This window comes from Ahaetulla prasina, chromosome 17 (assembly GCF_028640845.1).
Source record: "Ahaetulla prasina isolate Xishuangbanna chromosome 17, ASM2864084v1, whole genome shotgun sequence".
Lineage (NCBI taxonomy): Eukaryota > Metazoa > Chordata > Lepidosauria > Squamata > Colubridae > Ahaetulla > Ahaetulla prasina.
Window position 1 is genome coordinate 11,530,689 of NC_080555.1, and position 25,285 is coordinate 11,555,973.

General features: G+C 45.1%; 1 protein-coding gene across 4 annotated transcripts in view; it reads left to right on the top strand.

The window, feature by feature from the left end:
- The first annotated feature begins 826 nt into the window (after positions 1-826).
- The window catches only part of USF1 (upstream transcription factor 1), a 28,175-nt gene continuing 3,716 nt past the window's right edge, over positions 827-25,285 (top strand). The window contains exons 1-9 of one of the 4 annotated variants that reach the window (XM_058160058.1): positions 827-981; positions 7,678-7,768; positions 13,548-13,600; positions 15,020-15,138; positions 18,462-18,563; positions 19,395-19,584; positions 21,580-21,667; positions 22,882-22,940; positions 23,359-23,453. In XM_058160058.1, the coding sequence (XP_058016041.1) occupies positions 7,761-7,768; positions 13,548-13,600; positions 15,020-15,138; positions 18,462-18,563; positions 19,395-19,584; positions 21,580-21,667; positions 22,882-22,940; positions 23,359-23,453 (714 nt within the window). In that variant the 5' untranslated portion in view covers positions 827-981; positions 7,678-7,760. The remainder of the gene's footprint in view (positions 982-7,677; positions 7,769-13,547; positions 13,601-15,019; positions 15,139-18,461; positions 18,564-19,394; positions 19,585-21,579; positions 21,668-22,881; positions 22,941-23,358; positions 23,454-25,285) is intronic. The other 3 variants (XM_058160061.1, XM_058160060.1, XM_058160062.1) reach the window with 3 other exon arrangements.

Sequence of the window (25,285 nt, forward strand, 5' to 3'; positions counted from 1 at the left end):
AACTCCCAGAATTCTTCAGCCAGCTTTGGGAATTCTGGGAGTTGAAGTTGCCAAGATTGGAGAGCCCTGGTTTAAATACTGTGCTGCGTTAAATGTTATTTTCAGGTTCTGGCTCTGTATTAGAATGACTGCAAATTTAGGGATGTTGAACTTTGAGATTTGAAAGCCCATAATTCCCACTGATGGGGGGGGGCAAATGAAGAAATTATGGAGTTTGTAGTCTGGAGTTGCATCCCCCCCCCATGCAGAAGGAATAATTTAATTCCTAATTTCCAGTGACAATTGCAGAATAATTTCCACAATTAGCAACATAAAGACTTGCAGCACACGAGAGGCTGGAGTTTTTATTTGGGCGCCCTCAAAGAAAGGCGACACCCCCCCCCAAAAAAAACTGCCCACTGGATGAAGTAGGTTGACCGGAAGTGGACAACTAAAGGCAGAAGCCAGCGCCCTTTTCCAACATGGCGCCCAAGCCGCGCAGATATGTTTGACGGCTCGCCAGGAGGGCGCTAACCGGAAGTTGCGTATGGCGCTCTTCCGCCTTTGTTTCTAACAGATTTCTATCATTGTACGAGACGCCAAATGTTTAAAAGCACCAGTGACAGAGCCAGAACGCCAGATCCTTCTGGAGTTTGAAAGAGCGACCGGGCGCTGCTTCCCCAAACGCCCTCCCGCCCGGCCGCCCTTTCAAACTCAAGATGGAGGCGTTTAGGCCTCTCTCTCTTTCTCTCTCTCTTAATCTAACTCCTCAAAATGGCCGACACCGGAAGCGCAGGCCATCCTTAGCGTCCGGCTCCTGGTGAGGAGAAGCGCGACGGGGGCGGGGCTTGCCTGCGAGTGGCTTCCGCTCCCCAGTCGAGAAGAAGGCGGAAGTTGCAGGAGAGAGAGAGAAGGGAGGAAGGCGGGTGAGCGTTCGCGGTGCGCGCATGCGCCGATCTTCATGGAGCGCCGTGGGGCTCCGAGGGACGGAGGCCGGCCCAGGTGAGGACGGCGGGGGCAGGGCGGGGAGGGGTCCGTGGGCTCCCCCGGTGGGCTTCCGCCTCCTTCAGCCACCCGCCTCTTTGTCCGGAGGTCTCCGCGGCCTTTCCCGGGTTGGCTCTTCGGGGAGGCCTTTCCCCAGAAAGGAGGACAAGGCCGCGCCCGCCCCCCCCCCACAAGGAGACAATTGAGGGTGGGGGGAGAGGCTGGGGGTCCCCTCCGGGCTTCGGGGTCCCCATTGAGGCCCGGCGGGGCGCTGGGGGAGCCGCTGCCCACTCTTGAGGGCTTCCTTAGAACACAGGACCGCGAAGGGACCTCGGGGGGTCATCTAGTCGAGCCCCCGCAGGCCAAAGGGAGCCCCCTGGCTGTTTCTGGGACCCCCCCCCTGCCCGGAGGGTCTTTCTGGGCCTCTCAGGGACAGCCAGCCGGCCGGCCAGATGGTTCAGTTATATGGCTGCAGCAGTAGAGAGGCTCAAGCAGTTTCCTTCTCTCCATGATGTACAAGGACCGTGAAGGCTGCTGCTATTAATATTATTATCATTTTTATTCGTGAAACCTGAAACTCCCGTCAACTGAACGTTTAAAAATGTGTCACAACTACGATTGACTGGTGCTAGTGGTTGATACGGGTGGCTGCCTAGGTAACAACCAAGTATCTTCTTAAAATGTATGTTGTAATATAATAATAATATATTATAAATTATATTTATATTATTATTATTATTATTATTATTCAAACTTTTTTTTATAAATGTATTATTATTATTATTATTATTCTATTCATTAGACATGAAACTCAGTCAACTGAACATTTATAAATGCATCACAAATACCATTGACTGGGGCTAATGGTTGATACGGGTGGCTGCCAATGTCCTAGGTATCAACCAAGTATCTGCTTAAAATATACATTATTGTTATTATTATTATTATATTCATTAAACATGAAACTCAGTCAACCGAACATTTAAAAATGCATCACAAATATTATTGACTGGCTCTGATGGTCGATACGGGTTACTGCCAGCGTCCTAGGTATTATTATTATTATTGTTATTGTTATTGTTATTATTATTATTAATAATTATTATAAATAATAATTATTATTATAATAATAAATAATAATAATTATTATTATAATAAATAATAATAAATAATATAATAAATAATATAATAAATAATATAATATAATAAATAATAACATAATAAATAATAATAAATAATAAATAATAATAAAGTCCTAGGTGGTGTTGTTTTGTTGTTGTTGTTATTATTCATTATACATGAAACTCAACTGAATATTTAAAAATGTGTCACAAATACCATTGATTGGTGCTAATGGTTGATACGGGTTGCTGCCAGCATCCTAGGTATCAACCAAGTACCTTCTTAAAATATACAATGATTTTATTTATTTATTTATTTATTTATTAATTAATTATCTGGCACTTTGGGTTCACCATTGGAATCCCTCCCGATGGGCAGGTGGGGATCTTTGATGGGGTCAAAGGTCATCATCCCAGGATGTAAGCTTCCAAGCCAAGCTGCCTTTTTATAATTGACTGATGGCGGTTCTGTCAATAACGTCGTTGTTATTGATCATTGCACAGTCAGCCAGATGTTCAAACTGGGTTTGGCATTTTTGTCTACCTATCTATTCATATTATTATTATTATTTACTTTATTCATTAAACATGAAACTCAGTCAACTGAACATTCAAAAATACATCACAAATAGCATTGACTGGTGCTAATGGTTGATACGGGTTGCTGCCAGCGTCCCAGGTATCAACCAAGTACCTTCTTAAGATGTACGATGTTCCAAGTCGTGCATTTTTTTTTTTTTTTTTGCAGTTCTGCAGTTTCCTGATGTATCTTATAAAATTCTTGGACATGGTAGCAAGTGCCCCGATGACCATGGGTATCACTGTGACATGTTTCATCCATAGCCGTGTAGTTTCGATGGCCAGGTCGCAACACTTCAGGATTTTTTCCAATTCTTTTTCTTTGATGATGATTTTATTTTATTTTTTATTATTAATCATTGCACAGTGAGCCAGATGTTCAGACTGGGGTTTGGCATTTTTGTCTCCCTATCGAGTCCGTACCAAGGACCTGGGATAGGCAAATCTGGATGTTTGCTGGTGTCAGAGATATCGTTGCAGGATGGAAGCTGTTCCAAGTACAGCCACCTTCTGCAATATATTTATTAGTATTGGTATTAGTCACCCGGTCAGCCAGAGGCATTTTTATCCGCCTCCAGAGTCCCTTCCCAAGGACCTGGGAGAGACAGATGCGGATGTTTGATGGGATGAAAAATCTCATCGCAGGATGTGAGCTTATCTTTGTTATTGTGGATGGTCCCGCATGGCCAGATGTTTAGGCCGGATTTGGCATTTGTGTCAGATGCCCTCTTGAGTGCTTCCCAAGAACCTGGGAGTGGCAGATGTTTGATGGTGTTAGAGATTTCATCGTAGAATGAAAGCTTATTCTGGCTGGTTGCCTAGGCAGCCAGATGATTAGACTGGATTTGGCATTTTTATCCACCTCCAAGGACCTGGGAGAGGCAGATGTTATTATTTAACAAAAATAATAACGGTCCGCAGGGTGTAAACTATTCCAAGCATGGCTGCCTTTTGCAATTGACCAAGGAGGATTTGGTCAATGCTGTTGGTCGTACAGTATCGGTATTACTTGTGTATTATTAGGGTTCCTTGCAACATCATCCAGATGTTTAGACTGGATTTGGCATTTTTTAATCCGCTATCAAATCCTTCCCAAGGATCTGCAATAGGAGATGTTATTGTTTACTAACATTAAAGATCTCGTTGCGGGATGTAAGCTGTGCCAAGTCAAGCTGCCTTTTGCAATTGACTGATGGGAATTTTGTCAATGCCAAGTGGGGTTTAAGTGGGGTTCCAGATGTTTTGGGATGGCACCCAAGGCACCTATTACTCCATAGAATGACTTCTGCACAGTCATTCTATTTTGTTATGTTTTCCAGGGTTTTTTTTTTTTCTTCTCTTCTGATAGATCCAGGATGTTATTATTGTTGGCCACACAGTCAGCCAGATGTTTAAGTTGGATTTGGCATTTTTATTTACCTCCCTAAGGATCTGGGATAGGCAATGTTCTTTGATGGTGCTAAAGGATGGAAATTGTTCCAAGTGAAGCTATCTTTTGCAAAATCCCCTGATGGGGATTTTGTCAATGCCTATTTATTTATTATTATCTCTTTTATTCATTAAACCTGAAACTCAGTCAACTGAACATTTAAAAATGTATCACAAATATTATTGACTGGTGCTAACGGTTGATACGGGTTGCTGCCAGCGTCCTAGGTATCAACCAAATACCTTCTTAAGATGTACGATGTTCCGAGTAGCACGGTTTTTTGCAGTTCCGCTGGTGTTATTGCAGGAAGCTGCAATTTGTTGATGTATCTTATAAAATTCTTGGACATGGTACCAAGTGCCCCAATGACAATGGGTATCACCGTTACATGTTTCATCCACAACCATGTAGTTTCAATGGCCAGGTCGCGATATTTCATGATTTTTTCCAGTTCTTTTTCTTCGACTCTGGCATCTCCTGTCAATAAATTGTACGTTTCGGTTTTCTGTGACAACTGTGATATCTGCCGTGTTGTGTTCCAAATGACGATCGGTCCATATTCAAGATCACAAGATCAAGTACCTTAAGATGTACAATGTTCCAAGTAGCTCAGTGTTTTGCAGTTCCACTGGTGTTTTTGCAGGAAGCTGCAATTTATTGATATTATTGTTGTTGTTGTTGTTGTTGTTTTTGCAGTTCCGCTGGTGTTTTTGCAGGAAGCTGCAATTTATTGATATTGTTGTTGTTGTTGTTATTATTATAATATTTCCCATCTTTTTATATAATCACTTTCAATGCAAAATGAGTGGCATATAAATTTAATAATATCTGTGGAGATTCTCAGTCATCCAGGTCATGGTTGTTCCAAAGGTGCTTTTTCAAGAGCCAATTGTCCAGTTAATAAATATATAACTCAAGGCAGCAAACCTACCGATACATTCCATCTCTTATTTTCTCCACAACAAGTGTGCTTTGTTTATTGGTTTACAGAAGAATAGAGAGGCAATTTGTCAGTGGCTAAAACTGCCAGGTTAGAAATCAAGAGACGGTGAGTTCCAGTCCTGCCTTACGCATAAAAGCTGGCTGGGTGCCTTTGGGCCAATCACCAGGAGACGGTGAGTTCTAGTCCCGCCTTGGGCACGAAAGCCGGCTGGGTGATTTTGGACCAGTCTCTCACTCTCATCCCAATTTGTCTCACAGGATTATTGTGGTGGGGAAAATAGGAAGAGAACGGAGTATATATGTGTGTTTGCTGCCTTGAGCTATTTATAAAAATAATAAAGGGAAAGGAGGGAGGGGGGGGGAGAGAAAGAGAAAGATTCCTGGCCCAGCAGAGATCTGATACAGGGAGTCCTTGACTTACGACCACTATTGAGCCCAAAATTTCTGTTGTTGTTAAATTCGTTAAGCCAGTTTTGCCCCATTTTACGACCTTTCTTGCCACAGTCGTTAAGCAAATCATTGCAGTGGATAAGTTGGTATTGACTTTGCTTGCAAAAAATGACCTCGGAACCCTGCAACCGTCATAAATATGTACCAGTTGCCAAGCCTCTGAATTTTGATCCCATGACGCTACAAAGGTGGCAAGTTTGAAAAATGGCAAGTCCGTTGTAACGTTGAACCGTCACTAAATGAACTGTTGTAAGGCGAGGACGACTTGTGTGTAATGGCCCCCTCTGGTGATGTGAGGGCCAGGGCCATATAAGGGCAGCAAATGAGTGAGAATATGTGCCCCTCAGGGTTTGCCTGCTCTCACTTCTTAGTTAGAATAGAATCGAGCCGGAATGAGGGACCTTGGAGGTCTTCTAGTCCAACCCCCTGCTCAAGCAGGAGAACCTCTACTATTTCTTCAGTGGAAGTCGATTATTTTTCCCCTGCTGCCCCCGCAGGCGACGTCATCTCAGGTGTTGCGCCATGATCTTCAAGAGCCCATAAAGCACTGCTTGTGGATACTGCTTGAGACTCTAGAACAGCGGTTCTCAACCTGTGGGTCGCGACCCCGTTGGGCCTAAGACCATCGGAAATATGGGAAATATACTTGCGAGTCGAAGAATCGCACTCCAATGGTTGACTCCACAAGCCAGCTGCAGGCTCTTCAAATTGCTAGCTGAATTTGGCTTCAGGCGCGATGAATTAAAAAAGAAAGAAATCTTTGCTCTGATGTCTCCCTCTCAAGCCAGCTGCAATCACTCCCCATTGCTAGCCTAATCTGGCTTCAGGCGCGATAAACTTAACAGGGGAGGAGTCTCCGCTTTAATGCCTCCGTCCTCAAGGCAATCGCAAGCAGTTCAGATCGCTAGCCAATACGGCTTCAGGCGCCATAAATTCAAAACGAAAATAATTTTACGGTTGGGGTCGCCACATCGTGGGGAATTGTATTAAAGGGGTCACCACATCGTGGGGAATTGTATTAAAGGGGTTGCAGCACTATAAAGGTTGAGAACCACTGCTCTAGAAAGAGTGCAGAGAAGAGCAACCAGGATGATTAGGGGACTGGGGGCTAAAACATATGAAGAACGGTTGCAGGAACTGGGCATGGTTGGTCTTGTGAAAGAGATGGACCAGGGGAGACAGAAGAGCAGCCTTCCAATATTCGAGGGGCTGCCACAGAGAGGAGGAAGGGGGTCAAGCTATTTTCCAAGGCCAGACAAGGAAGAATGTATGGAAAATGATCAAGGAGAGATTCAACCTGGAAATAACGAGGAATTTCCTGACAGTGAGAACAATCAACCGATGGAACAGAAGTTGCCTTCAGAAGTTGTGGGAGCTTCATCCCTGGAGGCTTTCAAGAAGAGACTGGACTGCCACCTATCAGAAATAGTGTAGGATTTTCTGCTTGGGCAGGGGGTTGGACTAGATGACCTATAAGGTCCCTTCCAACTCTGTTAATCTGTCTGACATGGCAGTTGTCTAGAATTGCAGGATCGAGAAGCCGCTTCGGTGTCAGGAGTGAAGGTGAAGGTGCCAACCTAGAAAGCAGGAGACCGCCAGCCCACTGAATCTTCCAAATACTCTTCAAGGGCAGCTCCATGTAGAGCATATTGCAGTAGTCTATCCAGGAGGGAACTAGGGCACGGTGCATATCCATAGTACGGGTAGACCTCGACTTACAATCATTACTTATTTCGTTATAAAAATAGAATAACGAACAGGATTGAATTTGTTTAGCATCTGTTTGAAGTTAACAGCGCTGGAAAAAGTGACTTATGACCGTTTTTCACACTTTATGGCCATTGCAGCCTCTCTATGGTCATGTGATCAAAATTCAAACCCTTGGCAACGGGCTCCTACTTATGACTTGCCGTGTCCCAGGGTCACGTGATCCTCTTTTGCGACCTTGGGAGAAGTCATAGTCAATGGGGAACCCATGTTCACTTAACAACCAGGTTACTAACTGAACAACTGCACTGATTCACTTAACAACTGTGACAAGGAAGGTCGTAAAATGGGGCAAAACTCACTTAACAACTGTCTTGCTTAGCAATGGAAATTTTGGGCTTAATTGTGGTCATAAGTCGAGGACTACCTGCATAATACAGGGGAATCCGTCTTCATGAATGTGTATTTTTTATTTCTTATTTTTAGGTTTTGGCTGAAGTAACTCTGAAGAAGGAGCAGGTGAAAAGAAGTCCAGGCTGAGATTTTCTGATGCATAACCGACTAAAGAAATGAAGGGGTGAGAACCATATTTTGCATGTGTTGTTAGCCACAAACAACAGCAAGGTTCTTAGCCCTGTTTGTGCTTTTGCTAAAATAGGATCCGAGCCAGAAAGATCAATTAATAGCTCTTTATTTATGCATAAGTAAAAGAGAGGTCTGCCACAGATGCAAGGTGACAGAGGTCTTTAAAAAGGTAAAAAAACCACTTTATATACAAGGGAGATATACCATATTTTTCAAACTGTAAGACGCACCTAGCTCTTGGGGAGGAGAACAAGAAAAAAAAACCCTGCCTCCCTGCAATTTGTCTCCTTGCAGCAAAAGGCAAACAGCCTGGTCAGCTTCAGCACAGCCTGCTTTCGCACGAGCAGCTGATTGGCGGTTGGATCGGCCTCCTGGAATACCACCGATCAGCTGTTCCAGGCTGCAGGGATCATCGCCGCTGCCGCCTCCGCGCGCCCCATTTTCAGCCTCCGTGTGTCCCGTTTTCAGCTGTTCCAGTCTGCAGGGATTGCTGCCCCCCATGCCTATCCCCACTGCCTGGAATGGGCTGAAAATGGGGGGCCCGGAGGCGGCAGTGGGCAGCGGCGATCCCCTCACCCTGGAACAGCTGATTGGCAGATCCAACCGCCAATCAGCTGTTGGTGCTAAATCGGGCTGTGCTGAAGCTGACCATGTTTGCTGCAAGGAGGCAAATTGCTGGGAGGCAGAGGCCGAAGGGTGGGTGGGGCTTTGGCAGTATTTGCTCTATAAGACACACAGATATTTCCACCCACTTTTGGGCGGGGGGAGTGCATCTTATACACCAAAAAATATGGTATATAAAGGGGATGTATGTGTGTGTGTGTGTATTTGTTTTCGTAGGTTTTCACGGGTATATGTATGCAGGTTTTGGTATGTTTGGGTCTTTTCCCGTGTAAGATTGCACGGGAAAAGACCCGAACATACCAAACATACATACATACGTGTGTGTGTGTGTGTGTGTGTGTTTTCTGAGGAACATACCAAAGACCTACATACATACATACATACATACATACATACATATACACATACAGAGAGAGAGGGAGACGGGCATGGGGGCTCAGTGGCTAAGATGCTGAGCTTGTCGATTGAAAGGTCGGCAGTTCAGCGATTCAAATCCCTAGTGCTGCTGCGTAATGGGGTGAGCTCCCATTATTTATCCCAGCTTCTACCAACCTAGCAGTTCGAAAGCAGGTAAAAAATGCAAGTAGAAAAAATAGAGACCACCTTTGGTGGGAAGGTAACAGCGTTCCGTGCGCCTTTGGCGTTGAATCATGCCAGCCACATGACCACGGAGACGTCTTCGGACAGCGCTGGCTCTTCGGCTTTGAAACGGAGATGACCACCGCCCCCTAGAGCTGGGAACGACTAGCACATATGTGCGAGGGGAACCTTTACGTTACACACATACATACATACTCTATCTCAGTCAAACATTTTGGCTTTGGAATGTGTTCGCCAATTGGCCAGCATCATTGAAGTCATCAAGCATTTAGAGAGCATGCTCAGTAGCGCTATATGTACCATAATATTCTTATCACGTTCTTGTTAATGACCAATTGCATATTCAGGGGATGTGGTTCCTACATTATAATGACTTTTCAGAGTCAGTTATTTAGGCAGTTCTTCTCAGAATCCACATTCTTTCTGGTTATTCAAAGAACTAAAAGAACGCCCCAGCGGGATGTTTCAGTTCTGAACCGAAGAAGCTTCTGGGGCGAGAAGAGAAATGTTTTCAAGGGGGAAAAAAAACCAAAGAAACTCCAGTTGCCTTTTGGAAAAGCCCCTTTGGGATTGATTGAGAACATCCATGGGAAACGTTGATCGAAGCCACTTCTTGTTGCTAAAAACAGTTACTCAAAAGAGGCTCCCTCCTACTCCAGGGTTGGAGAGCCCGAATGGCAGAAGACTTCATAAAAACGAGAAATCTTTTGATTCAACCAGCAGGTGTGATCCTGTCCGAAAGGCTAAGCAAGCAGGTTTTGAACTGAAGTTCTCCCTCCCTTCCTCCCCTCCTGGCCGGCATGATCTTCCTAACGGCCGAGTTTCCACCTTTGGCCACTTTGAAGACATGTGAACTTCAACTCCCAGAATTCCCCAGCCAGCCATGTAGGGTAGAGGTGAACCTAGGCAGCTGCTGCTTCTGTAAAACATGATAAGAAGCTATGGATCCCCCGAGACCCTCCAAGGACTACTCAGTGCTACAGCTGTTCAGAGTTGTACTTCGGTTACATTTGGCCACATCTGTCCCATTCACAGTACATGTGGCTTACGACTACAGTTGAGCCCAACGTTTCTGTTGCTAAGCGAGACAGTTGTTGGGTGGGTTTTGCCCCGTTTTACAACCTTTCTCGCCAAACTTGTTAAGCGAATCAGTGCATCCACTGCTTCAAAGTGATCGTTGAATGAATCCGTTTTCCGAGTTTGCAAAACCTTATTAGCAATATTGGCCTGAAGGAGAAATGGTAGAAGAGAAGAGAATGCAGAAGAGAAGAGAATGCAGAAGAGAAGAGAATGCAGAAGAGAAGAGAAGATAATGCAGAAGAGAAGAGAATGGAGAAGAGAAGAGAATGCAGAAGAGAAGAGAATGCAGAAGAGAACAGGGGTCTCCAGCCTTAGGAACTTTAAGACCTGTGGACTTCAACTCTGGGAGTTGAAGTCCACAAACCTTAAAATTACTAAGGTTGGAGACCCCTGGAATAGAATAAAAATAGAATAGAATAGAGATGGCACTTAGACTTATAGACCACTTCACAGTGCTTTACAGCTGTCTCTAAGCAGTTTACAGAGTCAGCCTTTTGGCCCCATCAATAAATATGGCTACATATACCTTCAGGGTTGACACTGGGTCCTCATTTTACCGACCTGCGAAGGATGGAAGGCTGAGTCAACCTTGAGCCGGTGAGACTCGAACTGCCAAACTGCTGGCAGTCAGTGATCAGCTGAGGTACTGCATTCTAACCATTGTGCCACCGCAGGAAATAGAAATAGAAGAAAAGAGAAAATAGAACAGGACAGGACCTTGGAGGTCTTCTAGTCCAGCCCCCTGGTCAAGCAGGAGAACCTACACCATTTCAGATAAGTGACTGTCTAGTCTCTTCTTAAAAACCTCCAGTGTTGAAGCGGCCACAATTTCTGGTGGCAAGTTGTTCCATTGGTTGATTGTTCTCACTGTTAGGAAGTTTCTCCTTAATTCCAGGTTGCTCCTCTCTTTGATTAGTTACAAAAATGAGATATTTTTTAGATTAGATTAGATTTTTGATTAGATTAGAAAAATGGATGGCTCTCCATACGATACCCCTGCTTTGATCTTGAGAGCCAAGTCCCTGGGGTTATTTCTTTGAATCTAAAGTAGCCCAACTTTTCTCTAGGTATCTGCTTGGTCAGGTTGGGTTGCAGCAGAGAAATTGTATAAATATTCAGTGGTAATCTAAGCCAACGAGCTGCGTTTGCACCATGCACTAACCCACAAAATTGATAATACCTGGCTAATGAAGTGTAAGGGCAGACAACTTAGAGCAGTATTTCTCAACCTTTGTTTGAGACTTTTAAGATGTCTGGACTTCAACTCCCAGAATTCCCCAGCCAGTATATTAGATCTTCAGCTGTCTTGAACAGCCAAGTAGAGTGTTGTCTTCTATGCGTCTCTGGCTTATCCACCAAGCTGCGGATGAAGAAAGCTGACTTGGAAACAAAGCATGTACCCACCCTGTTGTGCCTCGCCCGCCCTCCTCTCCTCAGCCGGGCCCCTCGCATCTCCTGCTATCTGAGCCAGAGACTGATAGTGAAGAAGAATGGCCTGGCATGCCTCCAGCCCCCAGCCCTGGCACCATGCCCGGACAGACTGAGCAAACAAACCTCCCTACAGCGTGTGAGCACGAAGCCAGCCACATGCTAGAATTGCCGGCAGCAGATCAGGAGGACGGAAAGTCACAGTGGATGGATCCCCACTTCCGGAGAATGGAGAGGTGACGTCAGCAAAAGGAAGGGAGGGGCAGGCCTGGATAAGTGCTGAGTCATGGAGCCACACCCCATGGCCTATATAAAGGATCTGCTTTTTGGCATTCCTTGAGTCAAGCAAAGTCTCATCTGGTTTGCTGAAGTCACACCTTGGATTCCTGCCTGCCCTGAGAACTCTGACAGGAATTTGGCAAAGCTGCAGAGGCTTCGTGGCCACGCTTGATACAGACTTCCCAGACCCGGCTGTCAGAGGGGGAGTGGGACACGACACGACACACCCTGACCGTATTTAGGAATCTGAAAACTTAAAATACAATGCAATAAAGCTTTGAAAACTAGTGGAAACTTTAACAAGGAGATGCGAAATCTCCTCCCTCAGAATAAAAATATATCTGAGCCGTTGGTGGATAGAAGCTCTTTTTTTGGAAGCAAAGGTTCTCCAGATGTGGTGTGTGTCCCAGGTCCCATCTATATACTATATAGAATCATAGGGCTGAAGGTTCTCTTAGCCACCCCCCCTCCCCCTGCTCAAGGTAGGTGTTCATGTACTATCCAGGTCAAATGGCTGTCCAGTCTCTTCTTGAAAACCTCCAGTTTGTTCCACTAATTAATTGTCCTCATTGTCGGGAAATTTCTCCTTAGTTCTAGGTTGCTTCTCTCCTTGATGAGTTTCCATCTGTTGCTTCTTGCCTTGCTTTCAGGTGCTTTGGAGAATAGCTTTGACCCCCCCCTCCTTCTCTATGGAAGCCCCTCAAATTTGGAATACTGCTACCATGTCCCCCCCTAATCCTTGTCTTCAGTAGGCTAGATGTACCCTCACTCATTCATCACACAATTTAACCTCCAGATCCTTTATCATCTCCAATCCCTTGTCTAACCAGCGTCCAGCAAAGCAGGGCCTGCCTCACATTTATGTGGGGGGGGACACACCCAAGAGGACCCACAATCGCTCTGTGAGGGAGAAGGATGGTCTGTAAATATGATATATTAAAAAACCGTATTTTTTGGAGTATAAGACGCTCTGGAGTATAAGACGCACATTAGTTTTTGGGGAGGAAAACAAATATTCTGCCTCTGCCTACCAGCATCCATCGGTATTCATCTGGTTAGCATTCTTGCAGCAAACGGCCTAGTCCAGGGGTCTCCAACCTTGGCAACTTTAAGACTCGTGGACTTCAACTCCCAGAATCCCTCAGCCAGCTTTGCTGGCTGAGGGATTCTGGGAGTTGAAGTCCCGAGTCTTAAAGTTGCCAAGGTTGGAGACACCTGGCCTGGTCAGCTTCAGTACATTATCGCAGCTTGATTCAACACGAGCAGCTGATTGGCGGTTGGATCGGCCTCCCAGAATACCGCCAATCAGCTGTTCTAGGCTGCGGGGAACATCACAGCCCATCGCCGCCTCCGCGTGTCACATTTTTGGCCTCCGCGCATCACATGCTTGGCCTCTGCACGTCGCTTTTTAGACCTGTTCCAGGTGCCGGGATCACCACAGCACATCGCCACCTCCGCACGTTACGTTTTCGGCAGTTTTTGGCCTCCACGCGTCGCATTTTCGGCCGCTTCCAGGCAGTGGAGATTGCCGCCACCCCCTGCCACCTGGAACCGGCCGAAAATGCGATGCGTGGAGGCCAAAAACGGCTGCAAGGTGGGGGCTGGTGTGTGGGTGGGGCTTCGGCAACATTTAGTGTATAAAACACACCACAGTTTTCACCTACTTTTAGAGGGGGGAAGTGCGTCTTAGACTCCCGAAAACCACGGTAAATATCTGATGGAAAGAATATTCCCATCTCATGTGTTCCTCCTTGTCTCAGCAGGCAGCAGAAAACATCAGAGACAGAAGAGGGAACGGTTCAAATCCAGGAAGGTGAGGATTCTCCAGCCCGTTGTATTTTTTGCTCTTCCTACCCCTGCAAGATGGCTTCCTTCAAAGGCAGACTCAGTTCCTGGAACCCCAGAAGTCAGCCAAGATCAGCCAAGAATCTACAATTCTTGGCTGACCTTATAGACATAATTGGGGCGGGTTGTTGTTTCTTCTTCTTGGTTGAGAAGGTCCGATTTCAGGGATACAGGTAATCCTCGACTTACGACCACAATTGACCTCCAAAATTTCTGTCGCTAAGCCAGACAGTGTAAAGTGTGTTTTGGCCCATTTTATGACCTGTCTGGTCACCGTTGCTAAGCGACATCACCACACTTCTTAAGTCAGTCACCTGGTCGTTAAGCAAATCCGGCTTCCCCATTAACAAAGCCAAGCTTGTCAGAAGGTCACAAAAGGGGATCACATGACCCTGGGACACTGCTACCGTCATAAATATGAACCAGTTGCCGAGCATCTGAATTTTGATGACATGGCCCTGGGGATTTTTACAAGGGTCATAAAAACGGTCCTAAATCCCTTTTTTCGGAGGCCATTGTAATTTCCTACGGTCACTAAACGGATGATTGTGAGTGGTGCAATGGCCTAGAGATGGAGCTCTTTCCTCACAATCCGGAGGCTGTGAGTTCGATCCTAGGTAGAGGCAATTATTTCTCTCTCTCTCTTTCTGGGGACAATGAGAATATACCTGCTGAACAAAACTCCGCATTGGAGACAGGAAAGGCATCCGGCCAGTAAAAACTCAGCTCCATTCAGTTGCCCAGACTCCACCCTCCACAAGGGATTAGGGCAGTGGTTCTCAAACTGTGAGTCGTGACCCCGTTGGGGGTCGAATGACGATTTGCCAGGGGTCGCCTAAGACCATCGGAAATATGGGAAGTATACTTGCAAGTTGAAGAATCGCGCTCCAATGGTTGACTCCACAAGCCAGCTGCAGGCTCTTCAAATCGCTAGCTGAATTCGGCTTCAGGCGCGATGAATTAAAAAAGAGAAATCTTTGCTCTGATGTCTCCCTCTCAAGCCAGCTGCAATCACTCCCAATCGCTAGCCTAATCTGGCTTCAGGCGCCATAAACTTAATAGGGGAGGAGTCTCCGCTTTAATGCCTCCGTCCTCAAGGCAATCGCAAGCAGTTCAGATCGCTAGCCAATACGGCTTCAGGCATGATGAATTCAAAACGAAAATAATTTTACGGTTGGGGTCGCCATATCATGGGGAATTGTATTAAAGGGGTCGCAGCACTATAAAGGTTGAGAACCACTGGATTAGGGGGTCGTTAAAAGAAGATGACTAAACGGATGATTGTTAAATCGAGGACTTACCTGTATTGCACAGTCCTGGGAAAGGGCAGGAATTAACAGGGCGGCTTCGCCCCTATCTAAGGCCTCTTTCTCTTCTTTCTCTGAAGGAGCAGTAGCGACAGGTGAAGATCCCACCAGCGTGGCCATTGCGAGCATCCAGTCGGCGGCCACCTTTTCAGATCCGAACATCAAATATGTCTTCCGAGCAGAGAATGGAGGTACTCAGGTGAGAAGCTGTGAGCTGGTGCCAGAAGGTTTCTGCGCTTGTTTCTCGGCAGGCATCCAAATCGGGGCTTCTCAAGCTGGACAGGTTTCAGACGGGTGGAATTCTGGGAGTTGAAGTCCACCTATCTTAAATTTTCTCAGGTTCAGAAACACTAGTCTAAACCGGATCTCTGTGCTTCTGGCTCCCTGTATTAATATATATTTTTTGAAGAATAGAATAGAATTAGAATAGAATAGGACAGGACAGGACAGGACAGAAATTACAATAGAATAGAATTCTTTATTGGCCAAGTGTGATTGGACACACAAGGAATTAGTCTTTGGTACATACGCTCTCAGTGTACATAAAAGAAAAGATACCTTCATCAAGGTACAACATTTACAAAACTTAATGATAGTCATAGGTACAAATAAACAGAAAACAATATCAATGTAAATCAAGGATACAAGCAAAAAGTTACAGTCATGCAGTCATTATTTTATTATTATTATTATTATTTATTAAATTTGTATAACGCCCTTCTCCTGAAGGACTCAGGGCGGTTCACAGCCAATAAAATACAGATACATATATAACACAAGTTAAAAGCAGTATAAAAAACTAATTCCATATATGGCCTAAAAATTTGAATACAATTAAAAGTCATAAGTGGGAGGTGATGAGAATGATGAGCAGATAAATAGTAGTGCAGATTTAGTGAATAGTTTAGTGAAAAAACTGTTCTTGTGTCTAGTTGTTCTGGTGTGCAGTGCCCTATAGAATGTCGTTTTGAGGGTAGGAGTTGAAACAGTTTATGTCCAGGATGTGAGGGGTCTCTAAATATTTTCATGGCCCTTTTTTTGACTCGTGCAGTATACAGGTCCTCCATGGAAGGCAGGTTGGTAGCCATGGTTTTGATCTTCACGAAAGGACTTTCTTGCTTATTTGCGTTGTTGCTGCGTGCAAGTTTCGATTTAACACTTGTAGGCATTCGATCAAAATCTAAGAGACTGGTTCGGACAAAACCCAGCAGCACTTTTTCGTGCGGCTGTTGATAAAAATAGTATCGCCAACATGATCGCCAACGTCCGATGACGGATATGGCACAAGGAGAAGAAAGTATTAGCTGGCTTTGAGGTGCATTTGCCCTACATTGCTCTCGGGGGGGCGTGGGGGGAGTTCAGAAAAAAGTAATTTTTTAAAAAAGTAATCCAGACACCATTCTTTTTATGTTTTAGCCTCCATCCCCTAATCATCTTTGTTACTCTGCACTCTTTCCAGCATCTCCACATCTTTTTTACGTGGTTGCCATGATGTAAAAAAGATGTGGAGACTCTAGAAAAAGTGCAGAGAAGAGCAACCAAGAGGATTAGGGGACTGGAGGCTCAAACATATGAAGAATGGTTTCAGGAATTGGGCCTGGCTATTTTAATGAAAAGAAGGACCAGGGGAGTGTGATAGCAGTTTTCCAGTATTCGAGAGGCTGCCACAAAGAAGAGGGAGTCAAGCTATTCTCCAAAGCACCAGAAGGCAGGACAAGAAGCAATGGGTGGAAACTAATCAAGGAGAGAAGCAACCTGGAACTAAGAAGAAATATTCTGATTGTGAGAACAATTAACCTGTGGGACTGTTTGCCTCCAGAACTTGTGGGTGCTTGATCACTGGAGGTTTTTAAGAAGAGATTGGATAACCATTTCTCTGAAATGGTGTAGGGTTTCCTGCTTAAGACAGTGAGTTGGACTAGAAGACCTCCAAGGTCCCTTCCAGCTCTGTTATTTCCAGGGTCCCTACTTGCTATTTTTTTTATTTTTATTTGAATTCATATCCCGCCCTTCTCCGAAGACTCAGGGCGGCTTACACTGCGTCAAGCAATAGTCTTCATCCATTTGTATATTATATACAAAGTCAACTTTTATTGCCCCCCCAACAATCTGGGTCCTCATTTTACCTACCTTATAAAGGATGGAAGGCTGAGTCAACCTTGGGCCTGGTGGGACTTGAACCTGCAATAATTGCAAGCAGCTGTGTTTGTAACAGACTGTCTTACCAGCCTGAGCCACCAGAGGCCCATCTATCTATCTATCTATCTATCTATCTATCTATCTATCTATCTATCTATCTATCATCTATCTATCTAATCTATCTCATCTATCTCTATCTTTTTTTTTTATTTGAATTTATATCCCGCCCTTCTCCGAAGACTCAGGGCGGCTTACACTGTGTCAAGCAATAGTCTTCATCCATTTGTATATTATATACAAAGTCAACTTTTATTGCCCCCCCAACAATCTGGGTCCTCATTTTACCTACCTTATAAAGGATGGAAGGCTGAGTCAACCTTGGGCCTGGTGGGGCTTGAACCTGCAGTAATTGCAAGCAGTTGCTGTTAATAACAGACTGCATTAGTCTGTAGAGCCACCATAAATATTTGGTATTTATTTCCGAAACGGATTGGAGGTCCTTGATTATATTAATTACAAACCCTTCATTTGAGTCTGTTTATACTTTTTCCATCTTTCCAGATGCCCCAGAGGTTATTATTTCATCACGCAGTCCGGCCTCCCAATTATTCTGATTTTGTATCGTTTTGTAAAGGGGGTGGGGGAACCAAAAGATACAGGTATTCCTTAAGATCACAACTGAGGCCAAAATTTCTGTGGCTAAGCAAGACAGTTATTAAAGGAGTTTCGCCCAGTGTTACAACATTTCTTGCCACAGATGTGAAGTGAATCACTGCAGCCATTACGTTAATAGCAGGGTTATTGAGTGAATCTGGCTTCCTCATTTGAAATCCAGCTGGGTAACTCTGGGCCAATCGCCAGGAAATAGGGAGTTCTGGTCCTCAGCCGTGAAAGCAAACTGGGTGACTTTGGGCCTGTCGCCAGGAGACGGTGAATTCTAGCCCTGCCTTAGGCACAAAAGACAACTGGGTGCTCTTGTGCCAGTTTGTCTGTCTCAGTCCAACCCACCTCACAGAACTGTTGCTGTAGGAGGAGGAAAGCGTTCATATAATATATGTGGGCACATGCATAATTTTGTATTTATCTTGTCATGTTTATGTAGTGTGTGCATTAGAGGTGGAGACCTTTTGACAGTCGTATGCAACGAAATGTCATTTTAATGTGTGTCAATTAGTGAACATATCAAAGTGACAAAGTCTTAAGTGTGTTTGGATATGTTTGCAGCTTTGAGGTTTTTATAAACATCATAAAGGCGGGATACAAATAAATAATTTCAAAGCTCCCCGTTCTCAGTTTACCATGTTCATCTCACACACACACACACACACACACACACACACACACCCTGTTGTCCTGTCTCCTTTTTGCTCTTTCCTCCTCCAGCTGATGTACCGAGTCATACAGGTGGCCGAGGGGCAGCTGGATGGGCAGACGGAGGGCAGTGGGGCCATCAGCGGCTACCCTGCAACGCAGTCCATGACCCAGGTAGGTGCTACCAATTTGGAGGAAGAGGAAGTTGAGTCCTCCTGGGGAAGAGGAAGCAGCCCTGCGGGCTGGGTTGAATCCTCTGGCCGCAGGTGGGTCCCGAGATGCTTCAATGGGAGCTTCTGCCAGGGGGCCAAGCTGGCTGGGGAATTTTGGGAGTTGAAGTCCTCACCTCTTAAGGTAGAGGAACACCATCCTGGAGCGTCTTCCCTACTTTTCCCTTTGCTCTAGACCAGGGGTCTCCAACCGTGGCAAGTTTAACACTTGTGGACTTCAACTACCAGAATTCCACATGGCTGGCTGGGGAACTCTGGGAGTTGAAGTCCACGAATCTTGAAGTCACTTCCTCTCTTTTTTAAAAAAAAAATTATCATTTTTTCTTTTAAGTGCTTAATAAACAGTGTATTGTCTGGATCAGTTTACTTATACAATATAATAATTGATGATAATACTAATAACAACTGTAGTAATAATACTGATGTTTATTTATGTATAGTCAGATTCTTGCATCTTTTACATATCAATAACCTTTCATCATCTAATTTCTACCTCTTTTATCTGCCTGTTGATAGAACAAATCCCATGTTAAAAAATATTCTTGTTTCTTATCTTCTATTATTAATGTCAATCTATCCATCTCCGCACAGTCTAATGTTTCTCCCAATTATACTTTCATCTGTAGGTATAGCCCCATTTTTCCAATATTGTGCAAACACAATTCTCGTACATGGATTATGAAACACATAATCCCTTTATTACAATTTTCTGGGTAATATACCTAACAAAAAATATTTCTGGTTTGAAGTCGCCCTCTTGATCTTCTCTTCCCAGGCTGTCATCCAAGGAGCATTCACGAGCGAAGATGCCGTCGAATCCGAAGCCGCGGCCACCGAGACCCACTACACCTATTATCCGGCCACCGTGGCCGACACTAGCACCTCGGCCGGAGCAGGGACGACCGCAGTGGTCACCACCCAGAACTCGGACGCCCTTCTGGGGCAAGCTACGCCCACTGGCACAGGTCAGTCAGTCAGGACCGTCCCAGATGGAGGTCGGGCCCAGATTTATCCACCCGCTGTGCTATAATTTCGTTGCTCTCTCCCCAATCCCTCCAGTCTATTAATTTGATAAATTTGCATTCCATTGATAAATGCTGCCTTTTGACTTGTAAACCATTTTTGACAAGAGCCAAAGGAAGTGATAATTTGATAGGCCGAGACAGAGTTTTTCCCAACTCAGAAAACTCAAGAGTTTTCCCAACTTTTCCCTTGCCAATTTGTAGACTGGTGGACTTCAATTTCCAGAATTGAGTTAACTGGGGAATTCTGGGAGTTGAAGTCCGCCCATCTTAAAGTTGCCAATGATTGAAAACTATCCTTGGTCTAGGGAAGAGATGGGAAGCGATGGCTCTTTTATTTATTTATTTATTTATTTTTATTTGAATTTATATCCCGCCCTTCTCTGAAGACTCAGGGCCGTGAGTTGTGTTAAGCAATAGTCTTCATCCATTTGTATATTATATACAAAGTCAACTTTTATTGCCCCCAACAATCTGGGTCCTCATTTTACCTACCTTATAAAGGATGGAAGGCTGAGTCAACCTTGGGCCTGGTGGGACTTGAACCTGCAGTAATTGCAAGCAGCTGTGTTAATAACAGACAGACTTAGCAGAGGCTCAGGAATTCTGAGTCTTAGTCTGCTGAGCCATGCCATACTGGCTCAGGAATTCTGGGAGTTGAAGTCCACAAGTCATAAAAGAGCCATCATTTCCCACCCCTGACCTAGAGCATTCGTTAAAATTCCAGTTCCCAAGTTATGTTTTCAGTAGCAAATCTTTTATCAAAATATATTTGCCATCCTGAATTACTTTTAAAGTAATAGAGATAATCCTTGATGGTTGTAAAGCTGATTTTATGACTTTTTTTTCCCCGAGTGGCAGTTATTAAGCAAACCCATCGTTCGCTATGGGACATTTTTGCCAGAAACAAAGTAAAATCCCAGTTTGGCACCATAAATTGCAGTCGTTTGTCCACAAAGCTGCAAACTTCTGTCAATGTGATCCAATTGTCGAGTATCCAAACTGGTCACCAAAACCTCAGACCTAGGTCAGAAGTACTTTTGGGGAGGTCTGTTGTAGTTTGGAACAGTCGCTAAGTGAACGGTTATAAGTCAAGAATTACTTGCATTGTAGCAATTAATTTAAGATTTATATATATATATACCTGTTAGCATGTTGTAAAAACCACAATAATTCATATTACAGATAGACCGTGAACAATACTTGAGCCCAAAATTTTTGTGGCTAAGTGAGACATTCGTCAAGTGAATGTCCCATTTTACGACCCTTCTTGCCACAGTTGTTAAGTGAATCATTGCCGTTGATACGTTAGTAACACCGTTGTTAAGTGAATCTGCCTTCCCCTTTGATGTTGCTTGTCAAATGGTCGCAAAAAGGGTTCACGTGACCCGGGGACACGGCAATGGTCATAAGTATGAACCAGTTGCCAAGCATTGAATTTTGATCACATGATCATGGGGTTGCTATAAAGGTTGTAGGTGGGAAACCCGCTCATAAGTAACTTTTTTCAGTACCGTTGTAACTTTGAACAGTCACTATATGGAGTCGTCAACGTTCTGGCTTGACGAACCAAGGCAAGCACATGCGAGACCTTCTGGTTTCTGAATGCAAAACTTTATTGAGTACATCATTTCGGCACTGCTGAAGGCAAAACCAACTCTACCTAATTCCTGCGCAAACCCACATAGTTACAGTATGGATATCCCTGTCCCTCTATTAGTGCAGGTCACATTGTCCAGTTGAGCCCCATTATTTTGTTACGAGAAAAAGTCTCTGGTCTTGGCAGACACCTGCCGATGTGTCCTTGGCTCTCATGGCTCTTTTTCTTTAAGTCTGCAGCCAGCAGACTTCAAAGGTTTGGTTCTTCAATGTGATTCCTTTTGAAGTATTTTCTAAACACAAAGCTCTTTCTTTCTCTCTCTCTCCCACTTCGAACAGGGCAGTTTTTCGTCATGATGTCACCCCAGGAGGTGCTACAGAGTGGAACCCAGCGGTCAATCGCACCCAGGACTCACCCTTATTCCCCGTGAGTGACAGGCCTCGTATTTAATGGCATGCTTGCTGACGTCCGAATTGGGAGGGTGGGAGGTTTTTTTTCTTAGTTTTCCAAGTTTTCAGAATTGGTCTGCTAGGGCAGTGGTCCCCCCAACCTTGTGGGCACCAGGGACCAGTTCTGTGGGGAGATTTTTTTTTTCCGCGGATCAGAAGGGACGTGGTTTTCCATGCTACCTGTATCCTATGGATGGGGCTTCATTTGCCAGTCCATGAACCGGGGGTTAGGGACCCCTATGCTAGGGCCGTGGTGTCGAACCTATGGCACATGTGCCAGAGGTGGCACACAGAGCCCTCTCAGTGGGCATGTGCGCCGTTGCCCCAGCCCAGCTCCGTTGCATTTCTCCAAATAAAGTCTTGTATCATTTTTACCCTGATCAAACTGTTTAGCTTTGCAGTTTTATAATCTAATTGTCAACTCGCAAAGCATTCCTGGCACACACTCCATTTGCCATAGGCCAGGGGGTGGAAAAACTGCGAAAATGGCACAGCAGCCAAAGAGAGATGCACATTCTATGCTTATTTCTCTCAAGGCTTTATCCCAGGGTTACCTACAGCAGCCGAGGGGGAGTGACCTCTACAACCCAGGAAATTGCTCCCTTGGCGAATATAATTGATGATGCACCCTGGGAGGGAGGGAGAAACAGGGTCTAATTGGAGCATAAATTACGTAGGGTCAGAGCTGGCTTCACTTGGGAACCTGCCGATATGAAGCTCCTAATAAATAACTGGATTTCTTTTTGAAACTTGGCTCGAGACTCATGATTTAATTAGGGCATCTGTGGGACCCCTGACACTAATCTTCCAATCTGTGCATTTCATTAGTCTTCCCTCTGCGCATACAATAATCTTAATTTCCCATATTTCTTTTCCAGTTCAGTCCATAGAGCGCAATAGAGGCAGTTCCGGTTTCATTTCATATTAATCTTGCAGTACTTTCTCATCAGGGTATAAATTTGCACCCCAAATTTCTTTGGGTTTTTTTTCTCATACCCACCGTGCGCGATAAGAAGCCCCTTCTTCCTTTTCACGTTTCCAGCCCTGGTTTGAGTGCCCGTTTTTAACATCTTAGACAAGTGTCACAGACCAACGATACCTCATTTATAAGAATTCTGTCTTAAATGGTGACAGGCTGTAAATTTAACGACTTGCAAGCGTAAATTTACACCCGCCTTTTCCTTCTCCCAGGAAGTCAGAAGCTCCACGGACAACACGGGACGAGAAGCGTCGGGCACAGCACAACGAAGGTGAGGAAGGCAGCCGGATTGGGGAAGAGAGGCAATGCTGCATAGTGGTTAGGTTGTTGTAAAATGATGTAATTGTTAATTGTTGTAAAATGATGTAAAACTGGGGAGATCAAATCCATCCTCAGCCATGGAAACTCACTAGGTGAGTCTCTCTCTCTCTCTGCCCAACCTACCTCACAAGATTGTTGTTGTGGGGGACAGGAATAAAGGAAGCTCCCCCCCCCATGGAAAAGATGAGGGCTATGCCTAATAAATACAGGGAGTCCTCAACTTACGACCATTTATTTAGCGACGTTACAAAACCACCAAATCCAGTCTTGCACTTAACACCGCTGCAAAATTCCTACAACCACGCGAAACAGGGAAGTAGGGCCTTACCTTCCAGAAGGTAATCCTGTAATCCTTTTGTGTCCTGTAGTGGAGCGCCGGCGCAGGGACAAGATCAACAACTGGATTGTGCAGCTGTCCAAGATCATTCCGGACTGTTCTATGGAGAACACCAAATCTGGACAGGTGAGAACAGTTGAGCGGCTCTGCTGTGGGGAGATGAGGTTTAGGGTTGATGATGGGGGCCATATTAGTCCCGCCTCTGGCATGAAAGCCAGCTGGGTGACTTTGGGCCAATCACCAGGAGATTGGAAGTTCTAGTCCCGCCTTTGGCATGAAAGCCAGCTGGGTGACTTTGGACCAATCACCAGAAGATTTGAAGTTCTAGTCCCGCCTTAGGTATGAAAGACAGCTGGGTGACTTTGGGCCAATCACCAGGAGACTGGAAGTTCTAGTCCTGCCTTAGGTATGAAAGACAGCTGGGTGACTTTGGGCCAATCACCAGGAGACTGGAAGTTCTAGTCCCGCCTTAGGTATGAAAGGCAGCTGGGTGACTTTGGGCCAATCACCAGGAAACTGGAAGTTCTAGTCCCGCCTTAGGTATGAAAGACAGCTGGGTGACTTTGGGCCAATCACCAGGAGATTGGAAGTTCTAGTCCCGCCTTAGGTATGAAAGACAGCTGGGTGACTTTGGGCCAATCACCAGGAGACTGGAAGTTCTAGTCCCGCCTTAGGTATGAAAGACAGCTGGGTGACTTGGGGCCAATCACCAGGAAACTGGAAGTTCTAGTCCCGCCTTTGGCATGAAAGTCAACCAGGTGACTTTGGGCCAGTCTTTCTCTCTCTCGGCCCAACCCACCTTTCAGGGTTGTTGTGAAGAAAATAGGAGGAGGAAAGTGTGCCAGATATGTTGATATGCTTGAGTTATTTGTCAAAAAAATAAAGGCAGGATACAAATAAGAGAAAAAAATAGTGACGTCAATCTTCCCAGGAATTACCTTCACTGCCAAGAAGGCAGAGTTGGAAGGGACCTTGTAGGTCATCTAGTCCAACCCCCCACCCAAGCAGGAGACCCTACACCATTTCTGACAGGTGGCAGCCCAGTCTCTTCTTGAAAGCCTCCAGTGATGAAGCTCCCACAACTTCCAAAGGCAACTTCTGCTCCATGGGTTGATGGTTCTCACTGTCAGGAAATTCCTCCTTATTTCCAGGTTGAATCTCTCCTTGGTCAGTTTCCATCTATTATTCCTTGTCTGGCCTTCGGGTGCCATGGAAAATAGCTTGACCCCCTTCCTCCTCTCTGGTTTTTTTTTTTTTTATTTGCATTTATATCCCGCCCTTCTCCGAAGACTCAGGGCGGCTTACATTGTATTAAACAATAGTCTTCATCCATTTGTATATTATATACAAAGTCAACTTATTGCCCCCAACAGTCTGGGTCATTTTACCTACCTTATAAAGGATGGAAGGCTGAGTCAACCTTGGGCCTGGTGGGACTTGAACCTGCAGTAATTGCAAGCAACTGCTGTTTATAACAGACTGTCTTACCAGTCTGAGACACCAGAGGCCCTCTGTGGCAGCCCCTCAAATATTGGAAGATGCTATCCTGTCTCCCCTGGTCCTTCTCTTCACTAGACTAGCCATGCCTAGTTCCTGCAACCGTTCATCATATGTTTTAGCCTCCAGTTGCTCTTCTCTGCACTCTTTCTAGAGTCTCAACATCTTTTTTATAGTGTGGTGACCAAAACTGGATGCAGGACTCTAGGTGTGGCCTTTAAGGCTTCATAGAGTGGCATATATAGAGTGGTTCCCTGCCAGTTCCCCTCAAGCAAAGTCAATGGGGAAGCTGAGAAGGTCACAAGCTGCCCCCGTAAGTCACTGCAGGGAACTCATACTCTGTAACACCCCCCCATTGCACATGTACACTCCTTGGGATTCTCACCTCTTCCCGTTTAACAACCCAAATTGGTCCTGGGGTTATGACTGCAGTTGGGACCAGAATTTCTGTCCCCAAGCAA